This window comes from Mycetomoellerius zeteki, unplaced genomic scaffold (assembly GCF_001594055.1).
Source record: "Mycetomoellerius zeteki isolate Tzet28-1 unplaced genomic scaffold, Tzet1.0 scaffold93, whole genome shotgun sequence".
Lineage (NCBI taxonomy): Eukaryota > Metazoa > Arthropoda > Insecta > Hymenoptera > Formicidae > Mycetomoellerius > Mycetomoellerius zeteki.
This window is the reverse complement of record NW_017257968.1, coordinates 1,126,865-1,152,836: the sequence shown is the minus strand read 5'-3', so window position 1 is coordinate 1,152,836 and position 25,972 is coordinate 1,126,865. Positions and strand designations below refer to the sequence as shown.

The 25,972-nt window shown below is 35.8% G+C and overlaps 2 protein-coding genes across 7 annotated transcripts in view; one reads left to right on the top strand and one right to left on the bottom strand.

Moving 5' to 3' along the window:
* The window catches only part of LOC108730523 (phytanoyl-CoA dioxygenase, peroxisomal), a 57,653-nt gene that overhangs the window by 3,224 nt on the left and 28,457 nt on the right, over positions 1 to 25,972 (top strand). Inside the window, exons 1-2 of one of the 6 annotated variants that reach the window (XM_018460281.1) lie at positions 22,782 to 23,408; positions 23,493 to 23,725. The exons of 3 other annotated variants lie outside the window; for them this stretch is intronic. The gene's annotated coding sequence lies outside the window, so the exon portion shown is untranslated. 2 more of the 6 variants (XM_018460283.1, XM_018460280.1) reach the window with 2 other exon arrangements.
* On the bottom strand, positions 932 to 22,660 carry LOC108730521 (gamma-glutamyltranspeptidase 1). The gene is made up of 10 exons (XM_018460275.1): positions 22,240 to 22,660; positions 21,955 to 22,151; positions 4,790 to 5,026; positions 4,482 to 4,705; positions 4,198 to 4,390; positions 3,902 to 4,102; positions 3,553 to 3,802; positions 3,272 to 3,465; positions 2,816 to 3,056; positions 932 to 2,687 (listed from the first exon to the last, which is right to left on the bottom strand). Exons 1-10 carry the CDS (start codon positions 22,267 to 22,269, stop codon positions 2,424 to 2,426), a joined length of 2,031 nt encoding a protein of 676 aa, XP_018315777.1. The 5' UTR covers positions 22,270 to 22,660; the 3' UTR covers positions 932 to 2,423.

Below are 25,972 nucleotides of genomic sequence, written 5' to 3'. Positions count from 1 at the left end.
ATGTCGATAAGAAAAGCGCGTATTAAGTCGCATTCTAATCATTTGCAAACAAGATGGTGGGCACTTGGTCGCCTTGCGGAGGTGTGGCGAGACACTCGTAACGGGGACATAAACAACTCGAGAAATATTTTGTTATTACATTCACCGAGCGGATATGGATATCACCGCGCGGTGCCGCTGAGGAAAGCTGATATCACGCATTAACACACGCGCAATCAATCAAGCTTGTTTCTACGTCGTACGATGTCAATGCACAAGGCGAAGTTATTGAAGCGTAAAAGACGCGTCACTGACGAAATCTCTCGATTAAATTATTCTGTATTTTTGAATCGCACGTCTTGTTTTTGATTATGCGTTCGTGACGAACTTTCTGTATAACTTTGTTTTACATATGAATTTTATTTAGCAATAATCTAAATTTCCCTCCTTGACATTTTATAAGCAGAACAATTGATGATAACACTAAAATGAGATGACTGAAAAATGACTTTTAGGCCAGTATTCATAGTCGATTTTTATTTGATCATCTTAAGCAATGTCTTAAGATGCTAATGCGGCTTTCTGATTGGTTCATGATATCTTAAGACTGTACTTAAGACGATCTTAAATATGTATAATAATCGAATACCGCGGCCACACACACACACAGTAATCATTTTGGAACCACTTTGACATCATACTGACGACTTGTGTTCTGTTTGAGTAACAAGTTAGCAATACATTGAATAATGTCGTGAAGGTAGTAAAATTGATATACAATATTTCTTCGTGATATATTCAACACTTACCATTTACGGGAAAAAATCCGTATTTTGCTCCAGCTGCGAAATACATAGGTAATATTTATTTAAACAGATCACCGATGTTAATTAACAATGCAAACAAATGTTTTATATTCAAATATTTATTTAATTTCTTATTTGATGTTCTCATATTATAACGTTGCGTTGATGTTATAATTTATAATTAAATATCGCGTTTGCATATAATCGTTTGTACTTAAAATATCAGTTTCTTTTTTCTTTCACGGCGCATCTTATTTTCAAGGCTGAACATTGATAGGAAATATCGATGGATTATCTCGACTAGAAGCACGAAATACGTGCTCGTTTTCGTGCACTCCTTTCGCTGACATGAGGCGACATTTAATTATAGCTTATAGAATGTGCTATCTCCGCTAAGTCAGCAGATGACAAAGTTTGGCCATGCAGCTTCTTCTTTCTTTCTCCTTCTCATTTTTGGCATTTATAAAAGTGCGTGAAGGAAATCGTCGATCGAATTCGAACAACGAATTTGGCGACGACCAGACGAAAGGAAATTGGATACGTAGTACCGTTAATCGATTTGATCCTGATGGCTGGCATTAAGTCAGCCCCCCGATCTGCTCTTAACTAATCGAGAGAATCCTCCCGGACGGCTTCGGACGAAACAGGTTTTGTTGAAGTGTAGAAGGGGAATTGCTAATGCAATGCCTTATATTTGCACGACGCTTCCCAAGCGTCGCTTTGGCGTTGTAGGAAACTCTGAAGCAAGAAGATTAGAAAGAGAGACGTGCAGTGACGTATGTTAACAAGAATACGAAAAATAATTTCCCTCTGGCAAAATGCTGTCGTCAAAATAGTGTATCACTTTACATCTATTATTAAAATTCAGTTTTATTCAATAACAAGATTATTTAAAAAATTATTATAGAACATGAGAGAATTCGCAGAGATTGGGATGTGCAGATGACATTTAAAGCTCGATTTCACATTATATGGTCATCTAAAGATTAAAGGTAACCAAGAAATTCATGAATGAATTTCATTGATAAATCTGTTGGTAACCTTTAATCTTTAGGTAACCATATATTGTGAAAACGGGCCTAAGTGGAATATTTGATACGTGATCCAAAGAGATGATCCGATTAGTTTAAAACAGAAAATAAATCGCAGTGATATCGAGGCTTTACGCCTATAAATAGCGCAGCAAGGCTAGAGATTTTCAATAAACATCACGTCCATGGAGCGTCATACAACTGTGCTGAGAATTCGAATCGTACAAACATGTATATCAACTGTGAAAAAAAAATTTCTTGATTTTCGTGTCTTACATTGCCTTTGTATACATAAATGTTATGAAAATTCGTGGGAAGATAAATTCGCGATAATATAGATGTTGGAAAGAGGAAGAGCGATGTAAGAACAAGATGCGACCAGTGAGCGAGAAAGTGTAAAAGTTTTGTATTGAACGGTAATACTGACATATCGATCTTTCAAACACGAACACCTCGTCCATAACAATAACAAGATTGATCGCATACATCCGTGTTATAATCATGAGATGTTGTTCGGCATTGTTTGAACAAAATCTATTATCTTTCGCAGAAGGCTTGTGCTACAAAATGATAGCTGGATCATCGGAAGGTGACTCACGCACGCGAATCAATTGATTCCGTACACATCGCCACCTTTGCGATAATCAGCGTTCGCAAAAATGGTGGAATTTTCATACAGTACGACACAAGCTACGCTGCCGCGAAGTTTGTAGCGTTGCGTGACGTGTCCCAAACGTTTCAGACCGTCGATCACTTGTTTAGGGACCCCATACTCGTAAGATATCTTGGGCGGAAATAGCTGGTGATGTATTCTCGCTGAGTCCACTGCCTCCTTGACCGTCTGCCCCATCCAAAGTATCTTTGCTGTCACCTAAAAGCAACAGGCTTTATTCGTGAAAATCCTGTATTGATTTGTTGGTCCTGGTGTCGCATAAATTCAAATTGAGTTGTTACATAGAAATCCGAATTAAGCTGTTAAATATTTAAAGTGTTACTGACTTGCGATACTGCCGTCGTAATTTTCGTACCACCAGCAGCACCCATGACCATCTTGACGTCACCGTTCCGATCGACTAGAACGGATGGCACCATTGAGGACAACGGCTGCTTTTTGGGCGCGATATAATTGTTGGGGCTTGGCGGCACACCAAAGTAATTGAACTGCGACGGAATGCTGAAGTCGTCCATGCCGTTATTTAACAAAATGCCGGTTCTTTTGCTGACTATTCCGCTTCCGAAACTACAAAATCGTTAAAAAAAAGGCATATAAAGGATATTTTCACGCTCTGTAAACAATGCAATTTTATGGACGGTATTTATAGTCCATTTTTATTTTAAGACTGTCTTAAGTAATGTCTTAAAATGCTAATACAGCCTTCTGGTTGACTTATAACATATTAAGACAGTTTCAAGTATAAGAATCGACTATAAATATCGGCCTAGATGGAGACTTACTAAAAGTTGATGGTGCTGGTAACCGATACCGCATCACCATTTTGTGTCAGCACGGACACGTGCGCGGTACCATGGTCTTCGACATTAGCATAGGCAGGAAAGCCATAATGTTGTGGATCCTGCCACGTTCTTGTATCATCTATTTTCTCTCGTATCGAGCGCGCGAAACTCTTCGATGTTAGGTTTCTGATTATCTTTAAAAGAATTAAAATAGTGATATTATTAATTGATAACAAACTCAATAAGATTCAAAAGAAAAAGGGATCGTTCGATATGTTTACCTCGGTCATATCGATGAAAGTTCCGTCACCTAGCTTCGTTCTTAACGCGAACGCGTACTTGAAAGTCTCTATCATTCTATGATATGTGAGGATTGTTGCGTTAAAGTCAGTTATACTGGCTGGCGTGAAGCCGTAATCATCGAAGACGTTGAGAATAAACGAGAGAAGAGCTCCGCTACCAGGCAATCCTGTAGTCAAGAGTTTCAACCCGCCCGAAAAATTTGTTTGTATTGGTTGATTCCATGAAACTCTGGGCAAAAATAAGAAGAACATATACTCAAGAGTTCTCTTTGTAACGCGGCGTATAATTATCTGTACTCAGAGAAAAAACTTTTCTGACTGTAATTACCTATACTCATTAAGATCTTTCATCGTTATAATTCCTCCTTGTTCTTGCAAATCGTCGACGAGAAGTCGTCCAATCGTACCGTTATAAAATTCGGTTGCGTTTTTCTTAGCGACAGTACGTAACGTTTCGCAAAGCATGTGGGGTTTAATCACGGAACCTAGTTTACGAAACTCGTTAGTTGCAGGATCGACAAACAGTTCTCTAAAAGATTAAAGAGGATATTTCGTATATACCGCCATAAATATTTTATCATTCATTATGCATGGTTTGTATCTACATATTTAGTAAGTTTATACCTCAAAGTTGGATCATTGTAAATGCTCTTCTTATTATATAAAAGTCCGTCATACTGTACTAATGTTAGAACATAGCCCTTTTCACAGAGGTCGATGCTCGGTTTGAACAAATCCGCCCACGGCAATTTACCGAATTGTTGATGAGCTTCCCAGTAACCAGCCAATTCACCGGGTACGGCGACTGCCAGTGCACCTGCCAATTAAAATCCGGCAGTATTAAATATTTTTTTCATACGAGAAGACAATTGAGATGGTTGTTTATCGAAAAATTTGTCAAGATTTACCGAATCTAGATGCATTTGCGGGTTTGTCAGTATACATCGTAAAATTTGCTGCCAAAGGTGCGCGGTCCCTTGCATTGAGAACGAAGGTCTGGCGTGTGGATCTTTGATAAATAGTCATCAAAAATCCACCACCGAGACCCAGACTCTGCATGTTCACGAGTCCGTTGCATATTAGCGCTGCTAGCGCAGCATCCACTGCCGATCCGTTCCGTTCTAGAATTGACCTGAAATATAGGAAATTAAGCGTATTTATCGAGTTTATCGATTATTCTTGCGAATTAAACAATTCATATCTTTGGCATACATACTTGCCGATAACAGCGCATGGTGCTCCGTCCGCGCAAACAGCACCGCGTTTGAAAGTTCTTAACTTACTCCACGTCGGTGGCTGGAAGCTTTCTGGATCGGGCGGCACCAAAAACTCATCATCTTGTGAATCAGACGTGCTGTTACGTGCGTACGCACTTAGGCCGATGATTATGGCGATTATCAGTGCAGCTACGATGGCACCAATTATGATCACATGATGTACGCGAAAGCGTGATCTGAAAAGGAGCAATAATACTGTTACGCTCGCGGTGCGTTATCCGTTTCGCACAACCGAATCGCCAACCCGAGAGAACGTACGCGCTCGATCGTGAAAATGATAACACGCAAATTATAAAAAGGCACTAGACTCTTTATTACGCTCGCACAAAGGTAACGACACGTAAGTAACAGCGAATAATCTTTTCCAAAGAAATCAGCTCGAACAGTGTTACCAGATCTGAGCCGCGCAACGCCACGCACACAAAAGTGCGTAAATAATTATACGTAAATAATTATATATATGTAATATTTATTACGAAAATCTATTATATTTTTTGTATGTAACATTATGAATATAATATGATCACTTAATATTTTCTATAAGTTCATATTCGTTTCATATTTATAGAAGATTTACAATACGCTACTTGTATTAAGAAAAAATTATTCATATCGTATTAAATATTTGTTCATTTATGTTAATACTACAAATATTATATACAAAAAATATAGATTTTCGTAATAAATATTACATATACATATATAATTATTTATTCTATATGTATATAACATTATCAGTGTGTGATAAAATGAAACGGAGACGCTCTTGGGCGAGCGAGAATCGTACAGCGAGAGAGAGTTGCTCCTACTGCGCCCGAAGATAGCCGAAACGCCGAACGCACACGTACGTCGCTCGGCTTTTGTGTGCGTGGTGTTGCTCGAACCGAGCTCAGACCGAGCATTGACAGTTCAAAACTCGATCCAACTCAAAACGGCCCGCGTCGGCAACCGTCTGTCCATCCTTCTCGCTCGTGACACGATTCAGCGCGCAGAGAATCGAAGCAGCACGGATATAACACTGCTCCCCCTTTTCTTTAGATTGTCCCGACAATCATCACTTCAACGTCCAACCACATTTTCAGATGGCTTCACGCGCTACTCTGCGCTGTTGCACAGATTACCGAGCCCCCGTCTCGTGATCAGCGCCTATGGAAGGCTTCCGAGCAGGGCTCCTTTTGACTGCTTTACCAGAGCCACAAGAGTTCTCTGGACTTCTCTTGACTTCTCTTTTGAGCTTTGAGACCTTGATACTTCTTTTTTTGGATGGGGGAGGGGGGAATTTAGCTTCTACCGTGGTACCTCTACCTCTAGTCCCCGTCTCGGCATTTGCCCTCCGTCCCGCGGAAAAACCACGGCTCAAAAACCGCGACGAGGCGGACTTCCTTAAAAAAAAAAAAAAAAAAAAAAAAAACTCCGTGATGTGCGAACGAGCTTGAATCTTGTACCAGTACTAAACTCTGTGATAGGAAGAGAATAAACGCAGTAATTGGTTTTTACATAATTACCTTATCTAATTCTTAAATATTTTGAACTTTTTTTTTTTAATGTACGAGCTCCGGGAGACCTAATCTAACTTTCTCCTAATTGTCTCTCCGCATAAGAAGCCAACCTGTCCGCATGTACTACCTTTCTCCTATGCCTAGGCGTCCTGCGGATACCGAACTACGTCACTCAATTTTATGTTAGTTTGCAAAACTTACATAGTTTGTAAAAGGATTTCGTGCCATTTCAACAAGGTTCCTCTTTGTCAAGATTTTATCATAAGTTCATGCATATATCATTTAATGTTCTATTTCTGCTTTGTTCTGTTTCTATTTCTGCTCTGATCGCTCGATAATGTTAATACCGGATTCGCGAAAACAATGAGGCATTTTCAAAAATTATAGGTCTTCTCTTCTGCTAAAGATGATAGACTACATGTTTGGAGGTCTAAAGGCGCAAGACTTCAGCCACAGTATGTCGTGCAAGAGCACCACAGTGGTAGAATTTCGTGCAGCTTTTGGGGAAGCATGAGTGCTGCAGGTATAATGGAACTACACCAGGCATGCATGACAGCACTAGAGTATGTCGACATTTTGGACACTGTCATGCTCTCCAGTGCGCGAGCGAGATTTCCGGTAGACCAACATCAGACTATTACATTCGTGCAGGACAACAGTGCTGTTCACAATGCCCACGTGACACGCAATTGGTTCAACGATCATCCCGAGATTGAAAAGATAGATTGGCCTCGCAAGTCTCCTGACCTAAATCCCATTGAAAATTTATGGGGAATTATAGTCAGGGAATGGAGATCCGGTCAGAACTCGAGAGGCATTAATCCAGCACGTAAACGACGAATGGAACAGACCTCGCGATCGACCTGAAATATGCCAGCACCTATCGCAGTCAATGACCAGGCTACAGCGAGTCATTGACAATAATGGTTACTGGATCGATTATTGATCCGTATTGTATCCGTTACGTAAACTATGTTATATTATTATGCTATATTATTAAAAGTTATATTATTAAATATGTTATGTTATATGTCATATTATTAAATAAATTAAATTAAATTATTATTAAATTATTTATATCTTCTCATCAGACTTTTCATCTATTTCCTTTGACCTTTGTAATAACTGTGACTCTTGTAATAATTTTTTGCGTTTCTTTTTTATGCGTACTTTTCTGTAAAAAAATATTAATATAAATAAATTTTATAATATCACTTAATTATTATATATTAGGATGTATTAAGTAATACATAAGTAATGCATAAATAATACACACTTTGGACTGTCCTTTCGATTTGCAGGCTACTTTTTAGCTTCTATCACTTCTGTACAGGAAGGACTACACGATATTGGACTTTCAAATTCAGCAGCTAATCCATAACATCCACAAGCTTCGCAATGATACACAGTATCTGCATTTATTAATATATAATAATAAAAAATTTAATTTATTTATTACATTACTTATATTAATAAATAATATAATATTACTAGTATTAATAATAATAGTATTAATATTAATATTGTAATAATCTTAGACTCGTAGCCCTTTTTTCCTTTCGTGTTTTTAAATTATTGAGTCTTATTACTAATATATATTAATATTAATATTTTACTAATCTTTATTTTTAATGTGAGTGTCTCAAATACTTTTGGAATTATTTTTCTGTGCATGTCTCCAATAAAACAGTTCTTACAACACAAACACTCCGTCTTTGATTATTCTTTCGATATTTATCATGACCTGTGTAAGAAAAACAGTTCACAAAGAATATTTTCTTATTGGCAAGTAAAATCAATTATACTTATTCAAAACTTATCTGATATATCAACAACTTATCTGATACATCAAAGGTTCGCGATCCGCTTCCTTTCAATTAAACTTGGGAATATTTCGGAGAATATTTTGGGAATATTTTGGGAATATTTCGGAGATTTCACCGATCAATCGAAACTGAGGTTACATCGGCCGGCTGTCAAAACTCAATTCACTAACACTGTGATATATTTATGATCACTGATGCAACATTCAGTCGTATCATATTACAATAGTCATGAACGTAAAAATAACTAAGAACGAAACGTGGACTCTAAAATCGAACCCCAGGCATTTCTGCTACGCACTGTACAACTAATTGTAAAATGTTTTCCTTCGAATTAGGGACTTCCCATTTCTTATACAAAACACGGTCTTTAAGATGAGAGCATGTCAATAGGACCAATAAATTCGACAAGCAATGTCTTGAGCGGCTATTTCTTCCCAGAGCGGGCGCACTTTCGCTTCTTTGTCCCCATAGATGACTGAAATGCTAGGGTCTACCCTCTAATCCCTACGCTAAGTTTCTGGACTTTCCCTTTCGAAAATCATATGGGCGACTTGATTTCCCTCATTTTGAACGTTTTTAGCTTCTACTTTGGCATAATAGTTACAACCTACTCACATTCCCTTCTGGATAACCCGCATTTTTATATTAATTCTTTCCGATGAACTACCTCAAATTGGTACTGCTGCAGTCTTTCCATCCAGCGGGCCAACTGCCCTTCTAGATTTCTAAAAGACAAAAACCACCTAAGCGACGCGTAGTCCGTGCGACAAATTTTCGCCCGTAGAGATAGTGATGAGCGAACTTTATCGAATTGACAACAGCCAGGAGTTCCCGACGGGTTGCGCAATAATTTCTTTCGGCCTTGCTAACCCGACTAAAATAACCTATAACTCTCTCGACCCCATCCTGCCTCTGACAATGAGACAGGACCGCGCCGATTCCAATGCTGGAGGCATCTGTGTCCAAGATGAATTCTCCTTCCTCCCTAGGAAAAGAGAGAATTGGGAGGAATGTCAATGCTCGCTTCAGCCCTTCAAAGGCCCCTTGATACTCCTTCCCCCAAGCAAATTTACATCGGTCCTCAGTAAGTTTGGCCAGAGGTTTAGCCAGAATGGAGAATCCTTTTATGAATTTGCAATAATACGAACTGAACCTTAAGAAACTTCATACTTATTTCTTGCTATGTGGAATAGGCCAGGCCCTTACGGCCTCAATCTTTTCTGGGTCTGTAGCGATTCCTCTAGTTGAAATTATGTATCCCAAATATCTAACCTCCCTTCTCGAAAAGTTACATTTCTTAGGATTAATCTTTAAGTTTGCCGATCAAAATTGCTGAAAAACTTCACTTAGGTTTGAAATCATCTCTTCGAAACTCTTTCCGAAAACGATTACGTCATCGAGGTAAACCAAGCACTTCCCGGAAAGTAACTTTTGTAGAATTTTTTCCATCAATCGTTTAAAGGTCGAAGGGGCGTTACATAGCCCAAATCACCTTGAATTGCCAAAGCCCTCTGCCAATGGAAAAAGCCATCTTCTCTCTATCCTCTGAGCGGATTTTGATTTGCCAGTATCCGCTCTTTAAGTCTTACGTGGAGAACCAGGAATTCCCTGATAATTGCTCGATGATATCGTCTATCCGTGGGAGTGGATAGGAATCCTTTTTCGTGACCGCGTTCAATCTTTTATAATTTACGCAAAATCTTAGGGTCCCATCTTTTTTCTTTACCAGGACCGCTGGGGAAACCCATGGGCTTTGCGATTATTCAATTATCCCTTGCTCCTTCATTTCCTCTATAATTCTATCGACCTCTTTCCGCATTTTATAGGGGACCCGTCGTAACGTCTGCTTTATAGGAGTAAAATCTATTAAATTAATATTGACACCTTCACAGCAATAATCCTTTCCAGCAATAATCCCACGAAAATATCTTTAAACTCCGTCAGAAGATGAGCGAAAATTCTTTTCTGTATCTTATCTAAATTCTCGCGGAATTTTCCGCAAGAAATTCTTCAAGAACACCAGGAGTTTTTTTGATGTCTATTTTCTCTCTAGAGCTACTTCCCGAGAAATCTTGAATTCGAGAACGTCCCGAAACTATTCCTCTACTCGTCCTTTGGGAGCCGAACACAGATTCGAAAACGTTTTCACCCTAGGAAATCTGTCCCTAATAGAATCCTCTACAATTTCTGCCACAAACATAGGAAGTTCCGCGGAGCACTTCCCAAGTTCCACTTTAACGAGAACCTTAAATTTGACCGGGACCCTTTCCCCGGTGGGGTACCTCAAATTATAATTTCCTATTTTTAATCCCTTCTCGTTTTTATTGACAAATCTCTTATTTAGGATCGAAATGTATCGATTTTAAAAGAACAAACCTTATTGTCTACCGTACCGAGATAACGAAAATAACTCGAATTATTTTCGATTCTATTTATTTTTAACTCTTTACAATTCTTTCTAATCGGGGCCTTCTTCTTTCCAGTTGAACTCACCCCGCTAAGCTCAACTAACCCGAGTTTTCCTCCTTTCCCGGACACTCGTAGCGGAAGTGCCCCATTTTCCCCACATAGCCAGCACTCCCAGTGATGGGAGGTGACAAGAATTCGTCTGCTCTAAGAAACTTTGTGCGCATGCGTAAAGCTGAGCGGCCTTAATTGACGTATATATTTCATGGTACTATAAGATCCTTAATAACGATGTTAAAAAAGTTGTAGGGAGTAAAGGAAGTTTTTATTAAAGAAACGTAGTGTGTTCATGAATAATAATAAATTTTGTCTTTTATTACGTCTGCAGCCGATTTATCATATGAATACCAACATTTGTTGCAAAGGATAAGGGAAACTGCAGAAAATCTTACCAGTATTCTTACAAAAAAATTATACGTAATAAAAAACATAATTACAACGCATATTGAATTAATACAATAAATAATATAATAATATAATACAATAAAAATAAAATATATGTATATATTATAATAACATGTTAATATACAATATCATAAAATAAAACATATCTATTTGTAACTATTATATAACACATATAAATACAAATTGTATTACATTTTAATTTATATTATAATTTGGAACATGTTGTAAAGCGGGACATAGTGTTAAAATTTGAAATTGTCTCTCCTAATTTGGGACAGTTGGTTACTAAGATGTATAGGAGCCTCAAAAGCACCCGTATTACTCCGTCTGTTTCATCATTGGATTGAGCTGCTACGTCATTTTACGCATGCGCACAAAGTTTTCTAGAGCAGATGAATTCTTGTCACCTTCCATCACTGAGCACTCCTACGAATTTATTTTAAAATTAGTTTTGTTCTTTTTCCTTTCTTCTTGCCCCTCTTCCTCCTTTTTCCCTTCCTTCTCTCTGTCTCTCTTTAAAACGTCCTCCGAAATACCGATTATTTCTTCCTTCTTTCTCGTGGCTCTTCCTCTGGATAAGTTTTATAGCTTTTGCCCTTTCTATTGCCAATCGCAACAAAGTAATCCCCTCGAGTTGTAACGTTCTCTTTACAAAGCCGCTCGACAACACCGAAACAAACTGCGCGCAGGCGATTTTGTCCCGAATCGCGTATGTACACTCCGGGTACGCCAAATGTGATAGCTTCTCTATTTCAGTACCGAGCGTGGCGAAATCTTCTCTGAATTTTTGTTTCCGATTCGTAAATTGTGAATAAATAGTTTGTGATAAATAGCTCTCTCCGAAACGCAACTCTAATTTATCTTTTAGCTCCGTGTACTCTAAATAGTCTATATTATCTACACGTATTCTAGAATGGCGCACACCTTTCTCCTCAAACAAGAAGCCAACGCGATCATCTTTGATGACGCTCCAACGATTTGCTGGTGCAATTAATTCAAATTGAGAGAGAAATTCGCGCAATGGCACCCCCCCATCGAACGTATCGGGCTTTAATTCATAACCGAGCTCATCACGAGACTCGTCCCTATGTACGCGAGGCTCTATCGTGTCGCCACGCTCACCACTTCCAAAATTTACCGGGACTTATTACTGAAGAAACTAGCTGGATGTTTTGTTAGGATACATGTTCCGGCGATCTCCTTCGAAGCTGTGCCAGCTCTTCGTCTCGTCGCCGCAACGCCGCTAACAGCTCCGCCTCTCGTGATCGCTGCTCTTCTCGAAGCTGTCGTATCTCCGATAGCGCGACCTGCAAGGCTGTCGTTTCGTTCGTTCTTTCCGGGTCTTCCAACTCCATTGACATTCCCATCGTCCTTTCGGAGTCATTATTTGAGCTTTTTTTCTTGTCACTATGGGCGAACGAAGCATTCCCGTCGTCCGGATTCTCCGGACCGGACGAGTCCCCAAAATGTTATGCTTGCCGTGCGTTATCCGTTTCGCACAACCGAATCGCCAACCTGAGAGAACGTGTACGCTTGATCGCGGAAATGATAACACGCAAATTATAAAAAGGCACTAGACTTTTTGTTACTTTCGCACAAAGGCAACGACATGTAAGTAACAGCGAATAATCTTTTCCAAAGAAACCAGTTCGAACCGACGCGTTGACAGTTCAAAACCCGATCCAACTCAGAACGGCCCGCGTCGCCTTGGCATCTGTCCATCCTTCTCGCTCGTGACACGATTCAGCGCGCAGAGAATCGAAGCAGCAATAGTGGATATAACAATACATTGATAAAGACAGTATCGAAACATATCTCAAGATGTATCAGTGATCACTTTTATAAACATATAACGATAACGAATTATCGTGATAATTATTTTTAACAATCTTATTATTTTGTCGCAGATTTTAATTTATCGAATCTCAAAAACAGCTATTTATCGTATTGGTTTTATCGTTGCCTCTTTCTTATATCGCTTTTTTTCACTGTATGTGCTGTGTATGTTCAACTGTTAATTGTAGAGATTATGTATTTTAAGATAAATATTAAATATTAATATAGTCATGAACAGTTTCGTTATGAATTTATTGATACTAATTGATTCGACAGCACTGTGATATTGATGGTATTACGCACTGGAGTGACTATTTTTTTCTCGCATTTTTTTGCAAGCAATAAAATAGTAATCAGCATATGTAATTTGTTAAAGTATAAATTAATATAGATTTGTGTTAATTTATTTTTATTAGTTCCAGCTCTAATGTTGCTATAAAAAAAATGATTGGTATGTTCATCATTTACATACGTGCACGCCGATATTTATATATCGCTCAAATGTATAAACATTCTTCAATGCTAATACGTAATGTTAATTGCTTAGAACTTTGTATCGCTATTTATATTTTTACATGCAATGAAGAATATACAGGGTGGGAAAAAGTATCGGGACACCTGAATATCATAGAAAATATAAGTATTACAGAAAAGTGTTTCAGACAAAAGTTATCCCTCTCATTTTCATTTTTGCACTAAAAATTCATTTTTACATAAAAATGAAAATAAGAGGTACAACCTCCAATGACCTTGATCTTGACAAATGTTATCTATGATCTTGAACAGTATTCAAGAGGTTTTAGCCGTCTGTCGGACAATTTGCGTAATGCTAATGTCAACTGTACTGTAACTTTCGAGCCTTATAACTCCAAAAGTATTTCATGAAAAAATATTTTGTTATAGTGTTTTGAAAAGCTCTCGAGATGTGCTATAAGAATATGCGAAAAATAAGGTGTTCCATTTAAAAATCTTGACCTGATCTTGAAGACGCCACGCAAGGTCAAACGGATATGATTAGTAAATAGATCTTTTGGAACCCTACAACTTTTGTCTGAAACACTTTTCTGTAATACTTATATTTTCTATGATATTCAGGTGTCCCGGTACTTTTTCCCCACCCTGTATAATGTTGGTTTAAGTGTATCCTTAATTATTTTTTTTAAATAATAGAATTATAAAAATAAATTTCGAATAAAAGTTATTTTATTTAAGAAGATCTCTGTAATAATTTAAAATATAATAATTTCATGAATCATATGAAGATATATGTATGTATATGAATCGGGGTGGGAAGCCATTCATATAGCCAAATGAGTTCAAGATGCCGTCATGTTACTGTCGGTCGTTGTAGTAGATGTCGACAAACTAGGAACAAGGTGCTTTCTCATTATGCGTGAAATGTTATCCTCACGTGAATTCTAAATTTGATGATAGCAAGTTGTTGACATCTTGATGGCATGTAAAATATACGTGCTATCAATTTGCCATTGTGTTGCCGGCATGATACTGTATATGAAATGCGAGCTCATCGCGCGTGTCGTCATTTTGCCATCAACATTATTAATTCTCAACGTTTGCTCTTGAAATTTTATAAACTGGTGATGTCTATTTGCCCCCTTCCCCCTTTCCCCCCCATATTGCTAGCTCAGTAACAACTCGTACAGGACATTAGTTTGTCTAGGGTACATTCCAAAACGTCCTCCGAGGAAAATTTTACTCGAAATATATAGTAACGTGTACTATAGCACATAGAGTAAAATCTTTCTCGGAGAGTTTGTTTTGAAACGTAGCCCAAATATGCTAACTCACGCTTGGTTATCTGAGCATTTTCATGTAAAAATAATTTAATGTTTTAATTATTCAAATATTAGTTAATATATACGCACACAGCAATAGTTAGAAAATTTTGTTCAAATATAAATATTCAAGATATTACGTTCTTAATATAAATAAATATAATCTCTGAGATTTATTACTTTCGCGTGATATTATGCTGGCTTCACACTATGGATAATATTCTGTAGCCAATAAGAGAGTTCAGTTCTAGTAACACTTTTGTCTCTTTGAAAAAAATTCTCCTATTGGATATCGGATTAATCATTGCTGTCTACGCAATATGAATCCAGCATAAGTGTTAGAAATATTATCTGAGAGATTGCCGACTATCAGTCAACTACAGTCAACAAGTGTGACTGCAAGCAGATTGTTATTCAAAGGTTTTATTTTTTACAGTAACAGTAACAATTATTTAACTCTGTTTAACGAATGAATGCAGTATATCGTGTGAGCTCGTATTTGACCACATTCGAAAACATATTTTCCTCAAAATTACAATAAATTAGCAATTAGATAGATTTGATCTAGATTCGTCAATAAACAAACTGCATTCTATTCGTTCTATGTAGCTGCATTAAAGATTGAGGAAGCGCTGTGAAAGTTAAGGTAGGAAGAAAATAATGAACGTATTATTCGAGCGATAAAATAACTTGCTGCATTTCATTTAAATTATTTTCAATATTTTAAAAAATTTTCTAAAAGTTTTATTGTTGATTGAACTTGTGTGTGTTATTTTATATGCCAAACACAGACATTCTCAACTCAGTTTTTTATTCTGTCCGAATAAAATTTTATCTATTAATCTTTTCTTTTATTTGTATCATTCGCTATTTTTTCTTATATTTTATATGAAGAATACTTTAAAAATATAATATGTGTCATTGCCGTTATTAGTGGAAAGGTTATTTTTTTTTACCACAATGACAAATATGTCAAAATTTAATACATTATCTGATGCAGTGTTTGATAAAAATGTAGACTTTAAGTTTATATTTAACGTAATTTACAAATTAATTTGTATAGTTTTTATTTATTACGTTATTATTATTAAAACGTGCGTCAATCGATATAATTTTAATATTAGTACTATCTATCATTATTTTTAATGAAATCTATTAACAAGTCTACAACAACCCAAGCAGAACAAGTCATAATAACGTCAAAATGATATTAAAATGAATCGGAAATGATTGAAAAATGACTTTTAGCGATCATTTTTTAGTTATTTTGACATCATTGATATCATAATGACTTGCTGTTCTGCTTGGGTACATAATACAAAGTGTTACATCAATAGCATTGTTAACTCATTGGGTGCATTCGCAACATCCATTGCTTTGTCATCTGCTAGTTACATGATCTAAATTGACCTCTGCATGACTGTTCGTATCGCATTGGTTCATATCTACCAATAGAATTTTTGATGCTTATTACGCATCTTTAAATGATCTTAATAATGAATGACATATTGAAATCTGTAAATAATTAATTCTTATTGCGAAAAATATCAAGGGCGTCGACTCAGGATTTGACCGTGGAGGTAGGAGTTGGCGTGGGCAAACTGCCACAGAAAAAAAAGGCCTAATAAATAAATTTACTTTACCATATTTACTATTCTTCTTCACAGCGCTTACGTTTATTTATCACAATTTTCTTTTTTTCTTACGTACATGTGTGTATATATATATATGTGTGTGTACACACCTTGACAATTCATGTTTCTTTTTCTTACTTCTACACTTGCAATAGTTTTACTTATTCTCCGTTGAACATGCGAATGTAGAACTTCGGATTTTGTTCCTTCTTATGAATTTGTCCATTACAGCTTCTAAATCCAGATTTTGGACTACATCTGAATGAATATGCAGAACAGCTGTACTATTTAACAAAATAGGAAGCATTATCGAACATACATATGTTTTTAATCTCCTAAGAGCTGAAAACGATCTTTCCGCAGTACAGGACGTTGCCGGAATTTTAAGCAGGAGTTCTATCATTTTTGTATATTCTGACACAATTTCTTTCACAGCTACGTTTTCTTTCAAAAAGTTTACATCTTTTTTTTTACATTTTTTATCTCTTTTTTCTTGCCTCCACTATATTAAAAAACATCGTTTGATATAATTTTAATGTACTCCTGTCAAAATCGCTTTTGTATATTGCAATAATGCGATTTATGTCACTTTGGTCTCGTCGAAGCGTTACATCTTCCAATTAGGTTTAAAATATTCAGATTTTCCGATAAGAACCTCTCATGTAGCGATGCAACCACTTGATCGTACACTTCTAGATACATTTTTTTATAATAACTTTTCGGCGTTAGAAATTTATGTGCACTTCCAGCACCTCCATTTTCCAACCGTCTTGGAATCTTGCGAATTCGTGACACTTGAGATTCATCTAATCCCAAACTTTTGGCATTTGTGGTTGCTTGTTTCCATATTTCTTCGAAACTTTTATCTCTACCTTCGGAAAAAACATCCATGATAGCTTGCACTTTATTATGTGCTTCACGAATATTTAGATCTACTTTTTGTAGGTGGCTATTCAAAGTTTCGATTCTTTCGAAAATAGCTATCATGTAACATAAATGGAAGTAAAATTCGAAACTGTCCAGGTGTTTCAAAAAGCCAATGGTCTTCGCATGACAGCTACAGTTGAGTGTTGAATCATTTTGCAACTGTTCAAAGAAGCTCTGAGCAGCCTTATAATTTGATAGATTCTGTAGTGTTTTTAGCGATTTTACTCGTACACATCTAATTCATTAAAAACATAATAGAATATAAATGTATCTTTAACAAGTTCTTTTACATTAGTATTGACAATGTCATATTTGATAATATAATATTTAAAACGAGAAAAAGTGTAATTAACATTCGTTTATACATGGTTATTTATCCTATATAATGCAAATATTTATATTTATATTATGCACTATCCATTATATAATTATAAAATATAATATTTATTATGTTTTACCTAGTAGAGCAAAATTGAGTCAACACAGGTTAGTTTTCTGCTTGCAATTCTTTAAATTGTGCTAACCGCTTAGGAGAATCTCGAATAAAAGTAATCAACTCTTTAACAATGCCAATACAATTTTTAGCAGTAAGCATTCGCTCCATTCCGTTTTGTACTACCAGGTTTAAAGTATGGGCATTGCAGTGAACGTATAGCGCGCGCGCGCGCTCGAGGTTCTAGTTCTTGGACACGAGCTTGCAATCCTGTAACTCGCCCACTGAAATTCGCTGCTCCATCACTAACTAGCTAGTAACACTAGCCTCTTAATTTGTGAATAATCATATAGTGTAAAAATATCCTTTACTATTTTAAATAATGCTTCAGCTGTCATACTATTTGTTTCAAAGAATCCCATAAATATTTCTTCTATGGTTAAGTTCTCTAGCACGATTCTTATCGAGAAGGATATTTGTTTCAATCGTGAAATATCTGAAGTTTCATCCATAATGATTGCAAAAAAACTTAGATTTTTAATTTTTGCGAGTTGTATTTTTATTATTATACTTCATTAAATGAAGTATTTTATTCACACTATCATGATGGATCCATTTGTACGTTTTTTGATTAAGCCATTTATTTAATATTGCGACATCTTCACTACGCAGTTGTAATAAATTTAATAAATTTGACGTCTCTTTAGTTTTTCCGCGAAAAGCTAAACCTTGTCGCACTAGATAGCTTATTGTAGAAACTATTTTTTATAAAGCTCGGGCATCTGCCATTTCTTTCTGTTTTGCTGCTGATAAGTGGTAGACAACTGTTTGCTTCTTGATATTTGATAGTCCTGTTATAGCAGACAAATGAAATTCAGTCTTTTTGTGACTTTTAAAGGTGCAACTGCGTTTTTCCAGCAATTAAATCCGTTTTTTTACAAAAGCGTCTATTGTTCTTACGGCATGAGAATCTGAAGGGAATGATAACTGTAGACTTACAGCTTCAGTACATAAGGTACAAACTGCTTTTCGATGTGCATTTAATTTTAGCCATGTAAACATTATTTTCCAACGTTTACATGATTTAGGTACATCGTTAGCTGCAATAAACCAATATTTATGCATATATATTTATAAGCACATTGAAAATGATAATAATTTGTATATTGTATGATTATAATATGTATATTTGCTATCGATCATAATAATTTCAATAACCACAGGTGCAAAAGAACATCACAATAAAATGTGTTAATTCAGTTAGTTGTTAGTTTACCTCTCAAAATATTGTTAAATATTTAATAATTTATAGTGTTTTTTAATTGCTTGACACATCTTGATACAAACATAACAAATTAATTCACTTATTTTCAGTATTAATAAATAATTTAACTCTTAATTACATATTCTTTGTCATGATAATCTCATAACCTTGAAAGAATAAAATTATTGATTAATACTGAAAATATAAAAAATTGATTAGTACTCAATTGCACTAATTGCCATAATCAACGACACAACGCTACACATCTGTACTCAGCTTGAGAATACTAGTCGGATGTGTAGCATTGTGTCGATGATTACGACAATTAGTATAATTGAATACAAATCGGTTTTCATATTTTCAGAATTAATCAATAATTTTATTCTTTCAAGGTTATGAGGTATTGTGATAACAAAGAATATGTAATTAAAAAGGTTAAATTATTTATTAACACTGAAAATAAGTGAATTAATCTGCTACGTTTGTGTGTGTGTGTGTGTGTGTGTGTTTGTTTGTTTGTTTGTCAAGATGTGTCAAGCAATTTTAAAGCAACCATAAATAATAAAGTGATCCTACCTTTATTCAGAACATTTTTTAAATGTCAGTCATTTACAAATGAATGGAAATCTGCTTCTGCGACGTATAATTTCCTACAGTTTTCTTCACTGTCATCAGAATTCAGTTTCAAAATTTTATCAGAATTAGATTCTACAATCTCACTGATAACGTCTATAAATGCAATAATTATCATGATCAATTACAAGTAAACGCAAAAGAATACAAAATTAATTTATAGCATAAGAAAAAATATAACTAACAATTAAAAATTTTATCAATTAATTTAAATATATTTTACAAGTTTATTATACCTTGATTCAATTTTTTAGCACAACTTAAATAGAAACTGTTAAATTCTCCTTCATTCGTTTTTTGTTGAAAGGCTGAGTTTGTGTACGTATTGTCGTTGGAATTTTCAGGCTCAGCATTCATACACATTGTAACAGGCACAGATGGCACACACACAGGCCTTTTGTTCGAATAATATATTTATCCATGTATAGCCGTCTCACCCAACTTATTCGGTCAAATCGTTACAAAGGATTGCAAGGCTGTATGTGTACTGTTGTACATGAGAAGAGATTGGAATTCATAAAGCTGCCTGGCTGTGCGTGTCACTACATGACATCAGTAGCAGGATGTCCAACCTAGAGTCTGCTAGAGTCCCTAGAACTCTAGTCCAACCTTAATTTCGTCTATCTTTTGTTATTGGCGTATAAAGACATTGAGCACTAGTAAAATACCGATAGAGGGAACGAGGGTCGTGAAAGCGGCAACCACGAATCGAGTTGTAAACATACGACTTGTCATATTTAGTTTAATCAATTTTCATTTTTATTAAAATATTAAATAATAAATTATTTCATCAAGAAATAATTTTTATATTCTTCGGATTTCCAAGTATGGAATTCCACACACGAAAAAATTTCGTGTGTGGAGTACTCCACATCAATCACACTATAGTCGACGCCCATGAAAAATATTACCTCGGCCGGGAGTCGAACCCGGATCTCTGGCATTCCGTGTGAGCATCCTAAGCTTTTAGACTACCGAGGCAATATATTTTCCATTATACATTTATCTTACCTTGAATTATTTCTACTTTAGTAGGATTTTAAACATTTGTTCTTCACCCTTTTTATTTAAAGATATTTTAACGAAATTCATTTTGCTACAACTGGCTATTATAATAGCTGGCGGTATTATGGCGACTGCAGCGCAGTTTGTCATTCGTTTACGCAGTACTGCGAGCAGAGCATCCTAAGCAGGACTTTCAATAGCTGCGCAAATGATATACATCCCTGCATAAACGAACGTCAAACTGCGCTGCAGTCGCTTTCGCAGGTAGAACAAACGAACGACATCTGCAGCAGTAACTGCATAAACGAAGCCATTGAGTGCATTCCAACAAGAAACACACTTGACATAGTGTGACACAGTGCTTCATTACATTCTTGTTGTTCGTCAATGTTAAACAAAGATAAGGTGATCATTATGTTGTACTTAGTCGCTTGTTGGAAGGCACTCATTGTTATTTTCAAGCTGGACTCTTGGCGTGAGATCACTTTTGATAAGAAATATAGGATTTTTTAATTTTAACAATTGAATTATCCCGTTTATCTCTATATTTAATTTTTTGATTTCTCTATCTAAGAAGTAAAGAATGTAATTAAAGGTTTTAAATTTTAAAGAATATTAAGTTTTGATTTAACAAGTTTTTCTCTGCCACTTTTTAAATGTAATGTTCACATTTTACAATGAATTATAATCAAGCAAGCGAGTTTATTGCAAATACGAATTAATCATTCGCACACAATGTCGTACATAATGAATGCGAACAGTATTTTGTTATTAATGATAGCGTTTGCAAGTTATTAATAGCAAATTGTTTATTCGTATTTGTTTTGTTTGTTTGGTTTGAATCTGATTTTAAATAATAAAATTAATATTATATATATAATCAATAAAATATTTTTAAAAATATAATGAAATTTCCTTATATAAAAAAACTGTTTGCTGCCTGCCAGTTGTGTTCAATTTTTAACATATTGTTGATGAAGGATCAAAGCTACTTTATAATGCTGGAAATAAGAATCTTTTGTTCTAATGCGCGCCTCGATATTTTGAAGCAACTCTCCACACTTTACATTGTTTAGGCCAATTATATAAGCTTATAAAGGCCAATAAATAAAGTGCAGCTATGAGATAATGTGGCAGATAAAGACAGCATGATAGAGGTCAGTTTCTCCCGCTGCTGATCTAATTGTAAGAACTTTGAGATAATCAACGGAAACTACTTTCGTTTTTCTACATTTTAATTGAAATTGAAGTACTTTCCCAGGTGAAATTGAAATGTAATATCTGAGCTCTAAGAAAGGAAACTCCTCTCAACTGGCAAACAAAATACAAAAATATCTAGAAGAATTTTGTGCTCATGATAACGGATATTATGTCACTCACTTGTCTATTTTAAATCTCTCGAGTATTCGTTTAGATCTATCGTGCGAGGAATGCGAACCGAGGAGCCAGGTAGTCCCGACATCCTCCAAGTCGAGGAACTGGCTCCTCTCATAGCCGGTGCACCGACGTGCGTCATCGGCGCTGGTGTACACGGAACTCGTGCTGGAGGAGGGCGAGGAAGTTCTCATGGTTTTTCTCTGCGAAAAGCTCCATTTATTAATACAATAAATGGAGTTGCGTCTGTACTTTGCGAACGATTAAACGATTTAAAATTGATCCACTCACTCGGAAGACATGCCGTTCGTTTTTCACCATCTACGACCGTATTTCTTCGTGTACTTCTCGACCGGCGCGTGTCGAAAAATTTCACGCCATATCGATATTATTGGCTACATCCTGTACAATTCAGAGCACTTCTTCAAGATATTGAGTTCAGTTCTTGACACAAGTTGAAGAACGCATGCGTAAACAATTTTTTCTACAGGAAGACAATTATCAAATATACCGACACAGATACGAAATGGCAACGATAATGATAATTGCACACTGCAAAGGCAAGATTACACTTGAAATGTCAGAAAAACATGCTTGTTACGTATTCCTTATATGCGTTGCAAGCGGAGCAGAACTGCGAAATGCAGCAGCAAATGTATCAGCTGAGCAAGTAAGATCGATGCGAGCCTGCGCAGCGACTGCAACAACGCAACAGGCCTGTAGCTACGAAATAAGTTGATGGAAATCCTATGTGTGAATTAAGTTTCAAATGATGAGACTGACTTTCATGTCGAAGATATTTGTGTGTGTGGATATCTGTGTTAAGTTTTGAAAATCGTCGATGGGTATGTAACACATCGTACCTCCATTCCTCCTGCGATTCGAATGTATATGATAAAGAACTTTTCTCTGTCATCTCTTTCCGAATGAAGTATAAAACTTCGATGCAAAATGCGAATATTCTACACACGCTTAACGCTCGGCCGCACTTTTCGCTCAACCACGTGCGAGTGCGTGTTCAGCAAATTCCCACCGGCACTTAAGTCTAATCGAATCAAATAGGCTATTTTGCACTCCCGGACGAACACAATGAAATTTTTTGATGAGTCCGCCAAGCGCAAGAAATTCACGATGAATTTTTGCTAGGCTGCGCGAAAAACTGATACACGCGATTTATTCGTGAAGAATGAATGACGAGAGGCAAAATTTGATCACTTGTTACGCACACATGTGTTTTATCGATGAATACTTGTCCCGATATGGTAACGGAATGAAAGTATAAGAAGACGCTCAGAAACACGTTTTGGAAACAGGATCAACTTGGGTACCAAGAAGGTATGTGAAGCAACTTCCATCGAACGAGATTTCAAAGCTGGTTTGAGTCTTAGCGTACATTGTTACGAATACGTACATCGGAAAAGAAACAGAACTACATTATTAATTTATTCATTCTGCAACAGGTGAGGTTATATGAGATTTCGCAAAATTACGAATTCAGTTTTTAGTTATTTTTTTATTTTTGCACTAATTTTTTATACACTCAGATATCGTTTATGCCGCAACTCTTTGTAACGTTAACATCGATTCACACCCGACAAAGTTCCTGAAATTTTATCATTGATAATGATAAACGGCAATTATCCGAACGATTTTATTTGATGAACTTGGATCAGCAGCTCGGTCGTTCGTAGATAAACAACTCTAGCAAATTTGAAATTGCATTGGATGTCGTGACATACGTGTGGAAACGATCAAGTCTCGTGCGTACGATAATAAGGTATTGCTATAATAATATATGTATATATATTTAGCAATAATATTATATAAATTAAATTAACACCGACAAAGAAGATGATCCGTATTCACGTCGCATTAAGCGTACAGTTTTTATTAATTCTTCATTATAGCCATTAACTTATGTAATAAATAATATATATTTATATATTGATATTATCCCTAAATATATCGGTAGAACCATATATAAATTAAACGTATACGACTGGAATAAGAGGGACTAGTTTGTAGGTATCAGTTGTAAAGAAAATACGTGAATACGAATCGATTCTTGCACGCTTTTAACAATCTCTCATCGAAACGTAAATGTTCTTCCCTTACAGAAATTTAATACTGGACGATAATAATTGATTACTTATTTTGAATATTAAAAATGCTGTTGTTCAGTACTTTAAATATTTGAAATAAATCATTTTTAGTATTAAATTGATCAGTATTAAATTAGATTTCTGTAAAGGTTGCCACAATCGCATCATTCAACATCCAGAGACGTCAAAGATATCTATATACATAAATTTGCACATGTATACTCTAAGCAGTTTTCTGGAGCATCAATTCCAACGGCTACTTACGCTAGCAGCTAATTGTACTCTCTAAAGTCTTTGGAGTGGAATCTCTAAGGTCTGTTACATAATAGAGTCGCAATTCGTAAGCCGTAAGAAATTGGCCAATCACAGTTGAATATGACAAAAATAATCGACTATGATTGGTTAATTTCTTACGGCTTATGAATTGCGACTCTATTGTGTAACAGGCCTAAAGAATGAAAATTAAGACAGTCTTGAAAAAGAGTGGCTCAATTTTTAATCTATAAGAATAATATTTCACTCTAAAAGTTTTAAAGAATAGCTTTATCTACATCAGAGCTGTCCGGTGTATTTTTGCTTGAAATCAAAATGTATCGATATTCACACGTATTACCGTTCCTACTCCTTACTTTATTCTTGTTTTATCGTAGCATGCTCGGTTTCAGGGACGACACTAGTTTGAAATCATTAAAAGTTTTTGACCTGTGTCTTTCACTATATTTAAAAGTATTCTGTTATTCATATTTTTATAATTAAATATATTATGAATAATAGTATCTTATAATAGTAGTTAGTAACAGAATACTTTTAAACAAAGCGAAAGACACGGTCAAAAACTTTTAACGATTTCAGACTAGTGTCGTCCCTGAGACCAAGCGTCGCAAATTATGCTATGACAAATTATAAGATACTATTATTCATAAATAATGAAGTAAGGAGTAGGAACAGTAATAGGTGTGAACACTGAGACATTTCGATTTTAAACCAAAAAACACCGACCTTGGACAGTTCTGATCAACATTGCTAATAATTCTCGCATTGACATCAATCACAAAAAAAACATAGGAATTCACGTCGTTGTAATTGTAACTACTGAGCGAAACTTGACATTTATAAAAGACACAAACGTGAGACTTATCTTCTCCTTCCTTAAATAGTAACAATATAATATTCGAGTACGCCTCGATATTCGCGTCTTTGATTCCACAACGTTTACCACTTTCTGTCAAAAGAACTTTCTCGGGTGTTCGACTTTCGTCCGTTGTTCTTCGCTCTTTCACAAGTTTCTATGACTTGCTTCGATAAATTAAAGATAAATTGGATCGCAACTTTCGTAGATAACGCGTTTTCGTTAATTCATCGCTGACGTAAACTTTCATCGGTATTTAATCGGAAACGATCGTTGATTAACTCTTCGGAACAAGCGAACAAATTTCTTGAAATTGAGTTTGTCGACGGTGTATTAATCAGTTCTTCGGTTTTTGTTGTAAAGAATGGTATCACGTCATTGTTGCGTCACGTAGTGTTGCAGAGTGAGAGTACAAAAATATAATTTCACGATATGTCAATATCAACGTCGAGCATAAAGATCTAAAAAGATCAAATCTATATTTTCTTTAAACTTTTTACGTTAGGTAGGACATGTGAGAGATGATTGAGATCAATCTACAAAATATAAACTTTGGGCAAATTATATGACGAATTATACTTCCTCTTCATTCTCGTGTCGCGAACACGAATAACACTTGTTAAATACAAATTATCAAAGTAACTCTCTTCGCAATTTACCGGCTAATTTTATTTCTGTAAATTCACGAAATAAACGCGTATCAGTGTTGCTTAAATACACGCAGTGAAAATTTTGTTTTATTCGCGCCCCTCCCCCCCCACACACACACACACGCACGCACGCACGCACGCAC

Coding starts and splice junctions, on each gene's coding strand:
- LOC108730521 (XM_018460275.1), bottom strand. CDS start 22,269: ATGGTGAAAAACGAACGGCATGTCTTCCGA. Junction 22,152..22,239: donor ACGAACGGCATGTCTTCCGA/GTGAGTGGATCA, acceptor AGCTTTTCGCAG/AGAAAAACCATGAGAACTTC. Junction 4,706..4,789: donor CCATGCGCTGTTATCGGCAA/GTATGTATGCCA, acceptor CCTATATTTCAG/GTCAATTCTAGAACGGAACG.